Below are 18429 nucleotides of genomic sequence, written 5' to 3' on the forward strand. Positions count from 1 at the left end.
AAGTGCACAGTTCAAATAAGACCACGTCTCCCGGAGCGCATACACCAATCTCGTTTTCTGCAGGCCCAGATACACGCACAGGCTTATTTATCCAAGCGCATATTGTGCACCCAACATACTTAGTAGGGTTACTCACGATTATTCCGGTTTGTTCCTTTCAAGTCTCCTAAAGTTAGATGTGACCTGCTCTGGCCAATGAAACCATGCAAGTACAGGACCAGTAAAGCAAGTTCCCCTAAGACCCTAGGATGTGAATGAGACAGGCATGTTCTGGGGAGTGTGGCTGAAGCAAAGCAAGCCAGGTGGGTCTGAGAGGTCTCAGGGACCACCTCATACAGAGGGCTTCGCAGGCCGCTGTGAAGGGCTTCGGCTTCTACTGAGTGAAACAGCAGCTCTCTCAGGAATGTGAACAAAGGGTCTGAGGGGCGAGGGAGACTGCAGGTACCCCCTGGGGCTGGTGGTGGAGTAACCCTGCAACTGAACCTTCACTGATGGTAGAAGGTCATTCTATCTTGTGGGCAACTTGAGAACCACTGCTTCAGAGAAGCCAGGGGACCAATTAATAGAAGGGAAACCTGTGATCCTTATTTTAAACTTCATTTTTATTGCTTTCCTAATCGAACCTCCAAGTGACAGTTGACAGCTGAATGTTGGGCCATCCCCAGCTTCCCTTATACAGGGCCTTTGGAGGGACATAGTGCAGGGAGAGCAGGGACGCCTAATCTGCCAACCAGGGGTGCCTATTGACGGCTATAAAAACATAAGGATTTATGGAGCCTAAATTGATTAATTCTGTTTTTAATTTCAGAAAAGTAGAATTATCTTAACTTAAAAAAAAAAAAAACCTTATACCTTGTTTTTCACTTTAGAACCTCTTCTTTCTCGCCCTTAGTATTTATCGCCTTTCCCTCCCCTCCTCCACATTCCCTTTTCCTCTTCCTCTCTTGCCAAAAAGAATACTGCCAATTTCGTTAAATCACTTCAAGTTAAAGTCTAAGAAAATCATAGATTCTAAGATTAAAAAGTACAATGATTTTCACATAAAGCATTCAAATTTTTATACCTGAACAAATGATTTTTGAACAAAAGCGTTTGACTTCAGCCCAAGAAACTAAAATACCCAAACAGTTCCAACAGCTTTAGAGAACCAACTACATGATCTTCAAAAACTACTACAGCCTTCTTATTTCAAATCATGGAGACTCACCCTCCAGGAAGTATCCTTCTTGGAGCCCTGCTCCTCCTGAGATGAAGCTTTTACTGACACTGTAGTTCTGTCAGATGCCAAATCCATCTGGTCGTGAAGCAGCAAACCTCTCTGAAGGTCAAGTTGAACCAGGAACACTTGTGCCAGGCACTTGAACTTGAACAAGGATATTTATATATGCATATGTAACACCCTTATAACCATATTGTCATTAAACAGTCCAACCTAGAAATATTGAGGAAATCGGGACAAAGCAAAATGCAAACCCTTAGGATATATGAGAGGCAGAATTCAACACCCTCAGATTTTTCTAAAAATGTATTTACATAAGTCCTAAAGCAAATGTAGTCTAGCAGCTTACATATTTAAAACAAAACCAAAGACAAAAAACAAGGCAAGCATTCTGATTTCAGACATTAAAGTAAATACTAAGGAAGAAGGACACCAAGCAAGCTTCCTTTCTGGGATCTAGGCACATTAGCCGTTTCGTTGCCCTTATTAAATGCTAAGACCTCTGTCTTTTTATTTTATTAAGGATCATTGCAGCAAAATCTGTCAAAATACATTGGGACAGTTATAAAAGTTGAATTTACATCAGCTACATGAAGACTTTTGCTTAATGCCAGGTTAAAAAGTCACTTCCCATGTGCTTCTACTACATCAAATCACTAGAACATTATAGTTGTTTTGTTAGGAATGTTCTGGAGAATTTTAGCTAAAAAAACCTTTGTTTTGTTAGTAAGGAGTTAAAAGATGGAATGGCTAAAATAATTGAAAAAAGCTCTGCTCTTATAATGATATATAGTGAATCTTTGTTTTCTTCATTAAATAGAATCAAATATACATTGGAGATTGTTATACTAAAAATTTAAGACAATCCTTAGAATGATTTCAGTATCCTAATGTGAGGTACACATACAACCCATTTGAACTAGAACAGTCACGAACTCTTCTAGCAAACCCTTTGATTTTTAAATACTAAACAATTTTAGTCAGTTGATAGCAGAACAAACACAAATAGCAAAATACAATACAAAAAGGATCTTTAAGGACACAGCATGGCTATAATCCAAGTCAGAGTTTGACTGTCACCTAGTTAGAGACCTCATCCACCTCTAACAGAGACTACACTTAAAAGAATAATTTTCGGAGACTTCAGTGTGTCTCAGTCAGACTGAGTTGGATCCATAAATCTCAACACCCTTAGAGTTTGAAAGGAACTCTCCACTCAACTCACTTTTGTGTCATTCAAAAGAAAACCTTAAAATCACTTTCCCATCTTATCTTTATGCTATATTATAACCTGGCATTAACATTTAAGCTCAATATTATTTCTTTCTGGGTCAGCTGCTGGAATAACATTTCCCATACCAATGTCCATGCAGCAAGTTGATCTAATACTAGAGCATCTAGAGGGGGCTTTATGAAAAAGCTGAAATGACAAAGTAATTTAAAATAAAAACATATCTTTAGATTTAATTTCAAAGTAGGAATTATAAAGTTGGTATTGTCTATATTTATCAAACTTCATAAATGCAAATTTTATTTATGTATGTTTTTTCTTTAAACCTGTCATCCAGTTCTAAGGGTCAATTCTAAGGAGACACGATTAAATTGAAATAAGTACTGACTTGCAATCTGATCATTCAAGAACAACTAACTTCAGAAACTATGAAATTGAACCAAATAAAACTGCCATTTTTGTAGATTAAAAATGGTCAAATTAGAAATTAGAAATTTCAGTTAAAGGGGTGCATGGGTGGCTCAGTTGGTTAATCGTCCGGCTCTTGATTTCGGCTCAGGTCATGATCTCAGGGTTGTGGGATCGAGCCCCATGTTGTGTCGGGCTCCGTGCTCAACATGGAGTCTGCTTGTCCCTCTCCCTCTGCTCTCCCCGCCCCCCACTCACTCTCACTCACTCTCTAAAAAATAAAATCTTTAAAAAATAAAAAAGGAATTTCAATTAGAAATTTCACTGGTTCAAATTAACATCTGGAAAAACTCTTTGTACCTATCAGGAAAGCCATAGAGAAAGTGCTTTGGTCTGGGAGACCCAAGCCCGGACCTAAACTATAAACAGAAGAGGACACTTACGCAGTATGTTTAGCTAATCTACTATCTAGGTAATGGTACAACTATTAACATGAAACACAATCTTATAAAAAGCTTTTTAGATACTCTATATCACCTTATATGAGGTATCAGGGAAATTACTATAATTCTCTTTTAGACAACAGGCAGCAACAGAGCACAAATCCTTTCCCTGTCTCTGGTAAGTGGGTGGTTTTGTGGCCAAGTAAACAAAATCCTATGGACAGCATGCAAATTAAGTTTTTCTGGGGTAGTTCATTTAAGAATAGATTTTTCAACTAGAATCAAAATTTCTGTGATTTGATGGGAATTTCAGTCTAAGCAATTAAGTGATAACAAGGAAAGAGTACCCCAATATTAGTTTCTTCCTAAGCAATCACTTAAAGGGAAAAAGTAACTGAAATAAACAATTTTTACTTTAAAAAAAAAAAAAACCTACCTTCAATGTTTAAAAGAATGATTACAGAAAACAAAACTCCAGGATACAAAACTACACTTTGACAGGTGAACAGGCACTAGTTACATGTAAGCCAAATAAATCTTATTTGCCTCAACCTTACTTATTTCTAAGACTTGCTACCTTTAATTAATGTGTTTTCATTACACATTTTATGACAATTAGCTTTTGCAGTTCATAGAACTTAACTTACATCACCAATTCAATGTATGTTAAAATCCCTCTAATTCAATTCTGCAAGCCTCTAAGTCACACTTCCAGACATGAACACAGGTAATACAACAAAATATCAGAATTAGCAGAAGCACCAACATACACACACACACACGCACAATGAAGTGAGCACTACACCAGGGACACTAAATGGGTAAGTTCCAGACCACTCCCAATTCCCAATTCTCCAAGGGAGTAAGAAATCTTTATTGTAAGAAGACAAATGGAAATGTTCTTGCCAAAGAGGAACAACTTCTGGCTTCTTCGTTTCTGAAATGTTTTTATGAAAATAACCATCAATTCAAACTTACTTGCTTTCAGTAATCTTCCTAAAATCAAGAAGGGACAAGTCCAGTTCAAATTATGGCTATCAGTTCTATCTTCCTTAGCCAATGAACCAAATTGAGTTGAACAATTCTCTTAAGGTATCCTAATAACTAACTTCAAAACTCCCATGTTTCTAGGCAGAACAAAAATGCTGCCTGCAGTATCGAACAATCATAAACACACACACACATTATGCAATTGCCTGTTTATTTAGTGGCACCAATTTTGCAAACTAGAAATTATTTCTACTTTTCATCTCACATACAATCTGCAATCATTCACAGGCCGAATGCAATTTCTTCAACAGACTTAAAAACAAAAGTACATTCTTAAAGTTAGAACTGAATCCACATGTTTTCTTTGGACCAGGAAAACGGTACATAATACAAAATATACATTTATGGAATTTCTTTAAAGTTTGGATCACATAAACGGCAAACAGTGGGTGAGTTAACTGTGGAGAATTTTGTTATACACTGTTTAGGAAAAATATTTCTGCAGTTGTATTAGTTTTACATTTATAGATTTAAAAAATGAATGTATTTATATAATGCAACATGCTTTAACATGTACATGGTCTCTCCACTCATAACATTTATACAAATTAAGTGAAAAAAAATCATTTCAAGAGTGAAACCAACTACTATTTGGGCGTATTACTACAAACAAGGTATTTTCCTGCACATACACTGTTGTCTTAATCAATGGCTAACCAAGTAAGACAATGGTTTCTGTGTTTCAAAATTCCCACAACTGGGAATTAAATAAGCTGTAACTTATTTTGGCAACAAATGCAACAAGCTAATAAATTTTTTCATGGTGGTTATATTTTAGTAGATATCCCATTAATTCTATACATTAATGGCTGTATGTTACATCCTATTTTAACATTCTGTATCAGTAAGTAAATACCCAATTCCTTAGAATCTGAAGTGAATTACACGTTTGATGAACTCTAAGACTAGGGAGCTCAAAACCTGAGTGAGATCTGACAGTTAAACATGTTGTGAATATACTGTATTTGCACTATGCAGGTCAGAAACATTTCAAACTTTCAATTTCCATTTTTTACCTCTTTTCTGTTGTTTCAAGTGGCAAACTTAGAGTGATGTTATCCTCCAAAACTAGTCCAAATACTCTATTCACCTTTAATTACTTGCTTCCCCCCAAAATACCATCTTTAAAAAGGATATTTTCGTATCAGGTTCTAGCCTAGGGTCCCATCCACCTCTTTTATCTTTTAAAAAAGTGAAACACTTCCTTAAAATATAGACTCAAATTATTTTGATGCCCTTGAAATTTTTATGGGCTTTGCAGGAAAAAGGCTGACGAACCAATGCAATATTGTAAACTTTGGGGAGTTATGTACATTATATGAATTTTCCTGTGTAAGGAAGTTCCTAGGATTCATCAATTTCAAAGGGCCTGGGAACCTAAAAAGTTAAGAACCACTGCTAAAATGAATTTGTACCACTCACTGTACCTAATTTTTACTAATTTTGTTCTGCAGCTACCCAATCTCCTATACAAATCTTCAGATAGTACCATACAAACACAAATGTTACTAAATGTCCTTTACTGGATCAGGAGGACTATAGAAAAGAAAGGAAAAACATTAAATCTTTCTAAACATTTAATTCAATAAGAAAGCTAACAGAAAACTGAGGTTTGGAGCAATTAAAAGAACAGAAGGATTGGGTTTTTTGGTGAATAAACATTGCATTTATTTTTCTCAGTTAAGTTGAAGCAGCAGTAATTTTTACCATTATTTCCCTTGCTGGAAAAAATCAAATGATCTGAAGAAGCAAAGGTTGGTTCTTGCTGGTTTATGTGATGCAACAGTTAATAATATACAGCTAGGCTCAAGGAAGACCTTCCAATGGCATTTAAAATAATTAAGAGCAATCCTCTCTGTCTTCCTCACTGGCATCTACCCACCCTTCCGTCTCCCAAGTTTTCTTATTTTTGGCCCACTTTTATACAGTGTTAATTGGCCTTGGTGAGGTAATGCACCCAAGAAAACAGAACTGGCCTGCTGAAAGAGAGACAGAGAGAACCATCACCAAGAGGGTAGTAGAGGAAATCAAGCAACATTTCGTGCTGCATGAAGGGGGGGGGAAAAAAGTCACTTCTTTGTTATATCAATTCAAACAACATTTTCCCCCATCTAATACGTTGTCAACTACAATATAAATATATCTGAGTTTTTCTAGTTGGTGCACTTCTACCTGCTGGTAATATAATCGGGAAAACACGAGAGCAGAGGCCCCTAGGTTAATATATAAAGCAGGCAAAAGGGAAAGAATCTGCGTGAAGGTGAACAGAAGTAGAAATGTTCATTTGACAACAAAGTGGAACCAAATACCTCTCATCAATTCTGTATGGCATCTTGATTTCAGTAATAACTAACACTTGAGACTTATTATTCTGACCAACAAAACAATACAGTATTTTACTCCCAACATTTAGAAAATGTATTCTTAAATATTTCAAGCATATTCTAAAGTAATGTATAATTTAAAAATACAATCCAAACTCATGGCACATTATTGAAGGAAATAAAGTGAAATTAGGCTTCTAAAGTTTTAAACTACAGAGAAGTCGTCCTCATGACTAAAAGAAAAACTAATTAGAAGACTCAATTACAAAATGGTCATCTCACTAGCAATACCTGCAAGCAAAGGTATGAAACTCTTTAAGATTCCTTCAAAGAAAAACCTCAAAAGAGAAACATCTATGTACTGAAATATTTACATATTTTCTACTACCAAATCCTAACATAATACTGTACAAATAACAAAACATAGGCTTACACCTCTAATTCAAACTTTATGAATTAAAACTATACACCATGAAATTCAAAATGAAAACAGAAAACCTGTAACCAATTTTGTCAGTTCTTTCAGAAATCACAAATTGAATTCCCATATGAATTTGTCCAATAAAGATGGGCAGTGAAATTATTTTTAAAAATTAAAACACATAGTAATCATTTGGATAAAATTATTAACACCGGCAGTGTGTTTTCAAAAAACAGATTTTTCTCTTAAATAAGATAAATTTAGCGCTATATATATATATATATATATATATATTTTTTTTAATTTTAAATGCCTTAAGCTCAAACTCAACCAGTATTTCCAAGGTTGGAGAATTCTAAGAAATCCATGACCTATTTCTCTGACTGGCTGCTGTCGGCAGGAAGAGTAAATAAAGGCCATTTGTTAAAGGTAGTCAAGTATACTGAATAGAGTTGAGCCTCCTCAGTCCAATTTTATTACTATGCTGAGCAAAATTTTCTTCTGAATGAGATTTTTAACTTTGGGGAGAAGAAAGTAAACAGGAGCATTTTCAAATGAATAATGGTAGTACAAAGGAGCTCTTTAGGGCAGAGACCTGCCTTGTTCAGGACAATTATCTGGCAGACAGTAGGGGGACTGTAACTATTTCTCTGGATGAGTGATTCAGTTACAATATTAACATACATTAGATTATAAATTGTACTCAAATGTAAACTCCTTGAGGGCAAGGACCTATTCATGTCTTTATAGTTCCAAGGTACTTGGCCTAGAACAGTGTTTTGCAGGTAACACTCAATACATTTTATGGAAAAGGTGGATTATTAGCAGAATTGACATGTGGTCAAATGGATGGTCACTAAAAGTGTTAGTATAATTCAGATTATTTGAATTACATACTTGATTTAGTCTTTAATCCAAATTTCTCGACGTGGTAAACAAATGCATGGTCGGAGCAGCACGCTAATTGCATAGTACTCTAGGAGCAAGCATTACAATTACAAATGTTTGAAATCGTTCTAAAGCTAAATAAGAAAAATACCACTTGGATTTTTCAAAGTTAATGCTAATATTGAGCACTGTTTCTGTTATCTGTAAAAGTATATTCCTTAAGAAAGTGGAAATTAAGAGAGCTTACCTTGCTAAAACAATAAGAGATCGGTGAAATTTTTTAATGTTAGGGTAACAAGAGTCTGCTACACAAAATGAATTTCCTATTAAAAGCAGCAAATTGAGTTCATCCTATTAAAACACTTAAATGAAAGTACATTTTGAATGGTATATTACCATCATACAAGAACTTCCACCCTCCAAAGAAAGTAACATACAACACATCAAAAAAATTTTGAGGCATTGCCCTGAGATGCTAATTAGCACACAAAAGGGGGTTGGGAGGGTAAGAACTTAAGTGGTACAAAAATGATGTGCACAACAGAGGTGCAAAAGTGCCTTTTAAAAGTGTGGTTGGTTCCCACCCCCACCCTTACCCCCAGGAATCAAGAACACACACAGTCTGCTATTATAATGTATACTTCCTTTTTTTACAATGAAAAATTATATATAGTATGGCAATGCTGACTCATGCGGAAAAGATTTAGTCTTCTCAGAGAATACTTAGTAGTTTTCTCTCACTTCCAAGCTTCATTTCAGTACTAATTTTAACAAGGAATATCTTAACCTCTTCTTTTCTATTTAAAAAGTCTCAAATAAAAAACAACTCTAAATATGCTGTTATGGTTTGAAATATAGCGTTCCATCACATATTTTTACTCATGACTTACAATTTTGCATCTCAAAGTCTAATTCAAGGTTTTGAAATTTCTAAAACTAAAAGATTCAGTCTACTTTAAATATTAAGGAGCTGGCTTCTTACACTAGGAATTTAGATTTCAGCGCTAGTAGGTCTAGGACTCACTCTACACGAGAAGCGCCGCCATCCGCGGACCGCACGTGGAGCTGCCCGCAAAGCCAGAATAGAACATCGTCATACTTCGCACTCTACCACAGATTTAGACACCGAGCATTTATTTGTAAGTTTGGAATTGGTTCTGTAATTCCAACTGTTACGAATTTCTAAATATAAATAGTACTTGTTTTTCTTCATTCATGCTGGATTGAGTTATAAATTAAATACAATTAAATTACATTGAATCGCCTCACAAATAAGAGGGATAATGGAAAGGTTTTGCTGGTATGTAACTACTTAAATCTGAGACATTTCACATTACTTTGCCCACTACTCCCCTAACTTTACATTAGTTTTAAGGCTATATATACAAATATGTATATTTCCAAGTTAGGGAAAAAAAACAAATATAACAAAACTGATTATACTACCTTTTATACACAGAGTTTCGATTTTGTATTCAATGTTGTATTGTAATCTTATACGTTCATAGTTTTCTAGTGGGGAATCTGCCTACTGAATGATTAAATTACACGGCAATAAATACAATATCCAACCTAGACAGACAAAAATACAGAAGGGCACAAAACAGTAGTCTTTTCTGCGTGACAGATTTAAAAACTTACTTTCACATGCTTAATCAGAGGAATTTAAGCCTAAATTAAATTAGGTATTTTTATATCTACAATTCTTTAAGCTTTGAAAGTTATTTTTAAAGGCCAACAGCTAAATATTAGCAACATGCTATATTTCAAATCACAAATACATCTGAACTACTTGGATTCTAAAGACATGGGCCAATTAAGAATCACAGGCAAACACACGCTCACACACACACACGCACACACACACCCCTACTATAGAGTGTTAGATTGTCAAGCTCTGACAATTATTTTAATTAAACAGTAGGCAAATTCAAGCTGATCCACATCTTAATGAAAAATAAGCAGCCAGAAAGAACTCCATTAAAAAACACATTAAGAAACAACACAGACTTAAATCTTGTAGTCTTTCTAATGGAAGGGAAACAGTTCCATCTGTGCCTTGAGTAACAGTATTTCCCAATTAAAAGAGACTAGCATCTTTCCCCATGAGAAACTTCTCATTTACAATGGCATGGTGTTTTATAAGGGTGGGGTAAAGGAGGAATTACACATACATGATTAAATTTCTTGTTTGTTAAATCAAGCTTTATTGATAAAATGGAATCAGAATACCTTACTAGGAATGGCAGCAGGCCCAGCCAATCATGATAGCAAAAACGTGGCAGTCTCCTATCTGCAGGAAGCTGCTGCTTATCAATTAGTAATTCAACGTAAGGACTTGTAAAAGAGGTGCAAAGAATCAAGGCATTTTAGCCCCAAGATTGATATTCTTATGAATATACTGTATTACCTGCAATACTCCTGGCAACAAGGCGAGAACAACCTAAAAGACAGTTAAATGAAGGGACCAGCTTTATCAACAGTGCCAACCCCACTGCCAAGATAGTTTTCGGTTAACTCCCTGGATGTTCAGCTTTGTAAGATTTTGGAATTATTCTCCATAATTGTGAGCACATTTGAGCGTCTAGCTGGCATGGCTGCTACTCTCCCTGTCCCGACCCCAAGTCCAAGCACAACATGACTTCAAAGGACTATATATCTGTTGCATCACACAACAAGCCAAACATTTTTTGTAACTTTGATAGTGATTTAAAGCAGTTCATAATTAAATATGAGCATTTTGTACAAGGACAATTACACTTTACAAAAAACAAAATCATACAACAAAAATTGCTGGAGTCTGATTTACAACATGAATTATGGTTTGAAATCATGTTTACATTAAGTCTCAAATTTACAAAAAAAAAAAAAAAAAAAAATTCAGTCCTGGGCTAGCTGTTGTACTGCTGAGTTCTCCGGTGTGGCCCACTCTCACCCACGTCAGATGGCCTTCTTTAAAGTTGAGGATGGATGTTTAAAAGGTTCAAGGAAGTTGAGCTGTACTCTCCTTTGGAGGTGAAGGTAAACTCCATGGCTAGATGAGCAGTTTTACCACATGTCATCAGTTGATGTAGAGTCCTTTATAAAAGGAAACAGAACAGAACAAGGAACTACATTAAAGCTGAGGTGCCAAAAAACATTACTTTCTGGATAATGCGGAAAGGTAAGGTTTTATAAAGTTGACATTTGGACTACAAGTGCTTTTTAAAGTGTATGTGTTTGTGTGTATATGTAATATCAGTATTCTACCTGCTCAAAAAATTGTTAACCCTTTGTTTTGTTTTGGAATAAAATATTTGAAATACAATTTTACCATGAGGTTGACCAAATGTATTTCTAAATCAGTATAATTACTAAAAAATTTTTATTTTCTTCAATTAAAACCCAATTTATCTTCAGAACACTACTTTTATTACATAAGAAGATATTAAGGCTTCAGGTAATATGAGATTTGAGGAGGCTTCATAATGCAATATATATCTCAGAGCTGTGCCCAAATGATTTTAAGTCACCACTTTTCTGTAAACACCATACTACAACAGAATTCTAACAGGAAATTTAAGTGGAGAATAGGACATTCTAATGTCTTTTTATATAAGTAGAATTCTCTACTTTAGTATTTAAATGAAGTATATATTTCAGGGTTCTCAGCAAAGGTATTTCCAAACAAAAACTACTTAGTGGAGCTGAGCATTCTGAAGTTCTGTTGCAGCTGCTTATAAAACTCAGAATTTAGAATTCTGAGCAGAGGTATTATTTCCAACTTCAAAAAATCATTTAGTGGAGGCAAACCTTCTGAAGCTGATTGCTTGCAGAGACTTAAAAAACCAAGAATAATTCAAAGGGACTTTCTTCTTTTTCAAGAGGTGGCCACTCACCATGATTATGTCCTCAATCACTAGAACTGTGGTGCAGCCAGAGTTCAGAGCAATCAATCAGGGGTGTGTGTAAGAGAATGCGTGCAGTGAACAGCTCTGCAAAAACAGGTAGGAAGGATATGCATTTAGAGTGAAGTGGAAGGGAAAGCAGATGGAGCCAAAATGTTACTTACAGTGTCATCATTTTTGTAAGGATTCAGCCTGTTGTAAACGGCTTCAATTACATTCCGCCTAAATTTAAAAAAATGCAGAAAGTTAATTCTTTAGAGCACAAAACTTTAACAATTCATAGTTAGGTGCTCATTAAAATGTCAAAGATAACCTTATACTTAGAAATTATTTTAATTCTATTTCTTACTGTCAGTAAGTGATCCTCACTTTAAGGTATTTGAGCCCCTTTGTTAAACTAGAGGGGAATTTACTCTAAAATGTTAACATTCCACCAACCCAATTAATAGAAGACTAAAAGTCGTGGTACCAAAAAAAAAAAAAAAATCAGTCTATATATGGTCTACTTCATTTGAACTGGCTTATGTGGTTATGAGTCAGCAATGACAATGCAGTTTTAAGATAAAAATACTAATATATATCCTGCTTAAGAGTTGAATGTTAGTTTTGAAGTAGAAGTAACTTCAGCATCTGTTGCGGTAAAATAATTTAGATAAATTTTACATTTAAATTTCTGCTTTTTGTAATGCCCCTTTAAAAAACTCTATTAAAGCTAAAATGTCAAATATGACATTTCCCTGCCAAGTCTAGGACTTTCTGAATAACATTTTGTTAAACAATCTGTAGTGGTATTTATAAGTTATAGCCTTCCCTACTTCCAAAATTGATTTGAAGCAATTTCAGACAGTCATTTCACAGAAAGTCATATTGGAAGAAAAGGTTTCCAAGCTTCAAATAGGAATTTTAACAATTACTATTTAGAGAAATGATTATAAAGAACATGGTTACATTTACACAACACAGTAGTGAATCAAGGAAATTATCAATATATCTTTGTAGGTCCATTATACGGATATCGGAGGTAAAAATGTTTGAATTATAAAATTTCTTAAAGTCTCCACTTTAGTTTATAAAGATGTAAGCTTAATATCTGACACAAATTAGTCCAGTTCTATGAACTGAAATGCACACAGAAAAAGGCAAGAAATGCATCCTCCTATATTCCCTCGTTATAAAATCCAACCAACCAGGTATCAACAATCAAAGACACTGGGAAAATCAAGAGATAGAAAAAAATGGCCTAGATGGAGGAAGGGAAAGATGCTCATCCCTGGGTGCTAAATTATCCAGGGATTGACAAAATCAAATTAAAATAGTAGCAATAAAAATGACAATTAGAATTTTGTAGTGCTACATAATTTAGCTTAAAAAATTATTTCACAAAAAAATTTCACTATATACTTATCCTATAACCCAAGGCTTCACTAAAGACAGCCTTCAGTATAATTAGTTACACATAATGACATTCTGACACCTATTCTAAAACATGCATCATGTATCATTAATAATGAAAAATACTGAATCACAGGCTAAACATTTTGAACATACAGATAACTGCATCACTTTAGAAATTAGGTAAATACACATCTGATCAATGAACACCTAACATTTTTATGTGCGGAGATAAATTTTAAGAGTATGCAGAATGTAACTTACTTGCTTGCCAATTCACCCCCTGGTGGGAGGCTGGGGATGTTCTCACTTGCTAATGTGCGCATCACATGGACTAAGTCAGGGACGCCTTCCCCCTGCTTCTTTATGATTTCTGGGAATCAGAAGTACTTTTTTTGTAAGTGTTGTCCAAATTTAATTAAAAAAAAAAACTGAAACAAAGATAACTTAGGTTTTTAAAGATGGCATTTACCACATCTGAGATTTTCTAAGCTGGTATTAGAAAAAAAATCAAGTTGACTTTTAAAAATTTATGACAAAGGGATGCACAAAATGACACACAAAAATGAGATACTTTCCAGATTAACTTCGAAGAATGAAAATAAACAAGACAAAAATGTGAAAAAAATTTCATGTTAAAATCAATGTACTATATGATCAAGGATATGGGTATACAAATGAGAATATTCTTAAGATGCCAACTAGTTACTTCTGAGGAGGTCAACTCCTCTCTTTAGACTAGAAACATGTTTCCTGAATTTTGCACAGGTTTTTTTTTTAAAAAATAACCAATCTCAAAATTTGAAAGGAAAAAAACTCTTTAAACATAAGGGAATTTTTTGATTATATATGAACCCAAATCATTTTTACATATGTTTATACTTGCAAAGTGAGATTAAGTAGCATGTGCAGATTACCACTCACAGCTTAATTTTTGTCTGAAGTATCTTTAAGCAGTAAATAGATATATAATACCATTTCCTCAGTTGGTCATTTGCACAGGGCATATGGAGTGGAAAAAAAATCTAAATTTCATGATAAATTTTTACAAAGAAAAAATTTGATAAACCATACAACTGCACTTAAAATTGTTAATTTCAAAACATCCAGTTACTAAATGGGTATAGTGATATGAGCTGCAGTGTTGCCATGTAGACGCATACTGTTATTCATACCACAGAATAGCAACAATTATATACAACCAACTTAAAGAATTCTCAAACTATCAAGTACAAGAAGTCTTCACTTGGAGTTTTAGCATATTTATTCTAAATGCAAGATCATACCAAAGGTATTTGTAATTTAAAAGTTCAAGTTTTGCTCAATTTTCTGTTTTTAAATGTTTTTAAATGTAAGAAATTCTCTTTGTCATCATTAGGGCAAGAAAACTGTCATTCTAGTTCTCAATTTATAAATACCTTTGAAAATCACAATGCATATAAAGATCTTCCATCCTTTGATCAAGTCTCAAAATATCAATTCCTCATTAAAGCCATATATTAAAAGACAGACATTGCTACCCATATTTCTTTAAATGGCTTAAATTGTCCTTTTGGAATTAAGGCCAAATTTTACCATGTATTCTTTTTTTGCTTTTTTTTTTTTTAACCAGTCTTAAATCTGAACAAAAAGCAAGGATCTCAGATTTGGTTTGCCAAGTTCCTTTATTGTATAATCTTTAACATCTAGTATTCTACATGGTTCTAATGCTGGAAATCTGCTGTACAAAAATAAAGGGTTTTGATGTTTACCTAAGCTGCACAATTTCACAATCTAAAGCTGTAAAACACTTAACATACAGTCTCTGCTAAGCCAATACAATTATTGGATAGATGACTAAATACAATAGAAATGAACACTGATGATAAATTCAATCAATGATAGTTTCAGGTCTAAAAAACATTATCTTGATTCATCTATATTTGATGTATCTTACATCTCCTTTATTAAAATATATATTAGGGTATTTTAATTGTGAAGAAAATTACAGGAAGACAAATTCTTTTAAAAAATTAATGTAAGGCTTTAAAAACAGTTAATATCTCTTATTCCACACGGGACAACACATTTAAACTGTCTTACCATTAATACTACACTAGCATTGCTTCTTCTGCTTTTAAAAAGGAAAACAAGATGAATTTTATGAAATATTCCTTTAATTGCTCTTGAACTATACATTAATTAGAATTGTAAAAAGGCTGAATGCTTTTACTAAAGAATATATGTATAGAAGATCTGTTTCCCATACTCACATATAAACACATTCTGCTCTTCCCTACTCCCCTCCACACCAAGTCTGAGGCATCCTATCAGTTATCTCCAAATTAGCAACTTTAAAGCTTGGGCAGTCAACAGAAAAGATTTAAAAAGTATATATGTACAAGTACAATCTTAAATTGGCTTAGAAGGACCACAACCTTAAGTGATGTAGTTTTAAATTATGAGCTGAGTCTTTTTATCACAACCCTAGACAGTCAAGTATTTAGAAGGGCACAGGTAATGGGAGAGCTGAAAAGCCTTTCCTCTTTTGTATGGTGTGGACAGAGAAGCCAAAAGTATTCAAAGCAAATAAAATGAGGTTTAGTAGATCACAGCAATTTTGAAGACATGCATTTAAACAAAGAAAGAAAGAAAAGAAAGAAAAAAATATTCGGTGCCTGTTTTGGAAGCTGAATGCAGTATTTTTTACTTAGAACAACTTTTGCAATGTAAATAGTTACATTCTATGTTTTAAAATATAGTAGCAATTTTAATTAATGTAATTATTTATTTTCTAGTTGCAGTCTTATCAAACCTACCTCAGTAAAGAATTTGAAATTTGATTTGTGACATAATAATCTCAAATTGAATGATACAAGTATATTTCAACATATCAAAAATATTGAGTATTGATGTAAACTCTGTTCAGGTAGCAATTCTTCCTTGATAAAAAGCAATATAAAACTTAATATTGTAACATAAAATTATGTATCTAAAGCAATTATTTAGAATTGCACCAAAAACTTAAAGAGTGTACACTAAAGACAAAGTTGTAATTCATTTCTAAAATATGATCCTGTTTCACAGTAAATAAAACTAAAGTACTTATTCTTTAAATCAGTAAGAAAACATGTACACCCAAATTACTTTAAAGTGCCAATAAATCACATACCAATTTATCCCAATACATATTCTTACTGTTTCATTTTTCCACTAGCCAGCAGTTTGAACCAATGTGGTATGACTTGGTAGCATTCTAAATATTTTATTTTACTGTATTATATATAAATAACATATCAAAATGATTCATTTAAGATATAAAAATTCCAAGAGCCTTGGGTAATAGTAAGAAAACAAACTCAGTGAATAGTATGTCCAATGAATGAAATACTAAATAGTACATACACATACTAGATATAGCACTATCAAGTGGGGGAGAGCAATAAAAACAAAATAGCAGCTCTAGATAGTACTGAAAATCAAAACCAATCATGATTCTAATAGCAGACTGATCATAATTGATATCAAACAGTAAAAACGGAGAAAACAAAATTAAAGTGCATATTAATTTTAATAATGCAGGGCATAGCAGGATATAATAGTGTGTAGGTCAATGCTTACACACTATTAGATCTTTAATGTGCAAATTCATGACATTAGGAGCCCAAAATGCATTTTAACGCTATCATAGGCATGTCAAGTTTTTCTGCTTAAAAGAAACTGCATAATCTACATGCTTATTGCACATATGCAACCAAATGGAATTCTCTGGGGAGACTTAGCATTTAAAGCAGCAGCTTCATAAAAGGTCGCTTGTATTTTTCCAGATATTTAAAGGCATTACACTTGAGAGTTACAAACATCTTTCTAATTGTCTCCAAGTAATTTGCAGAATTATGACAAATATATTCCTGAAATTCCCAACTCATTTCTTCCTTTTATTCAGCATTTATATTTCTACCAAGTAGAAACTTGGTATATCTTCTATTCAGGTCTATGTTGTCTCAGTGAGGAAGTTTATGGCTTAGGCAAGAAGCCTTGAAACAGTTTAAAATAAATTTTTTAAAAAGCTGTGGCACATGAAAGTTGCTAATAACCAGGCTGTGATCTTCAAGTTATTAAAAAAAAAATCCTAAAGACCTTAAATTCATATACATAGCTTTACACAGAAAGATGGTATTCAAATTATCACCATCATAAATAATCTGTTTATAATTAAATAAACCACAAATCAGACTTTCCTGGCATAAAACTACTCATGCCAGTGAATTCATCAAGAATTTTAAAGCATACAAACACTTTTTAGCCTTTTTAAACAAAGTATCCTGAACAGAATGTACAGGGTCACACTAGTTATTTCTAATATAACCGTAATAGACAATCAAAAACATCTGAACAGTTACTACAGAAATGCCCTTTCCCACTTTTGTACACTAAACACTAGATGTCAAAGGCATGTAAAGATCTAAAAGCTAAAATATTTTGATTGTGTTGAGGTTTTTCTTTAATAAAGCTACTTATTTTTTGTTAAATGATCCACCTTCTACTCTGCTTTCCAGGTACTTGTCCAATTCTGCCTCCTTCTTCACTGCTTCTGGTGATACTTTGGGTGCATTTGGAAAACAGATCAATATCACACTCATGTTGTCTCGACTTCCCTGGGAAGAAAAAAGTTTGAGAAATATTATGCTTTCTTCTTGCTCTTTAAAGCCTTGAAAACTTTTACAGCCATGACAATCTTAAATATACTTGTTCCAGTAAAAAATATATAAATTGTTTTAAAGGAGAAAAAATATGCCTATGTGGAGAGGCACCCCCCTCCCCATGCACATACAGTGTATATGGCATACAGTATAACCAACACTCCAAAAGACGGGAGAAGCACTACAGGCTAACCTCCACTGCAACGATCATTTTTTTAAAATGCTATAAAACAAAAATATTTCTGAACATTTACTGGCAGCCTACTTAATTTGAAGATACCAAACACAAATATACATACATACATGCATGCACACACACACACACATAATCAACAAAACAGAAAATTCTAGGGGATTTGACCTATAGTTACATGTATACTCGACAAATTTATATTTAAAATAAATTATAATAAATTTGGGGGCTAACTACTTTGCTTCATAATAAACAGAAACATGGAATTAGTAGTAAAACACTAAATATATA

The 18429-nt window shown here is 33.7% G+C and overlaps 1 protein-coding gene across 2 annotated transcripts in view; it reads right to left on the minus strand.

The window, feature by feature from the left end:
- Window positions 1-9185: 9185 nt before the first annotated feature.
- The window catches only part of PPM1A (protein phosphatase, Mg2+/Mn2+ dependent 1A), a 41249-nt gene continuing 32005 nt past the window's right edge, over window positions 9186-18429 (minus strand). For both annotated transcript variants that reach the window (XM_021701434.2, XM_021701435.2), the window contains exons 3-6: window positions 17783-17900; window positions 13528-13636; window positions 12036-12093; window positions 9186-11062 (exon numbers count right to left, since the gene is read on the minus strand). In XM_021701434.2, the coding sequence (XP_021557109.1) occupies window positions 11033-11062; window positions 12036-12093; window positions 13528-13636; window positions 17783-17900 (315 nt within the window). In that variant the 3' untranslated portion in view covers window positions 9186-11032. The remainder of the gene's footprint in view (window positions 11063-12035; window positions 12094-13527; window positions 13637-17782; window positions 17901-18429) is intronic.

Source organism: Neomonachus schauinslandi, chromosome 9 (genome assembly GCF_002201575.2).
Source record: "Neomonachus schauinslandi chromosome 9, ASM220157v2, whole genome shotgun sequence".
Classification (NCBI taxonomy): Eukaryota; Metazoa; Chordata; class Mammalia; order Carnivora; family Phocidae; genus Neomonachus; species Neomonachus schauinslandi.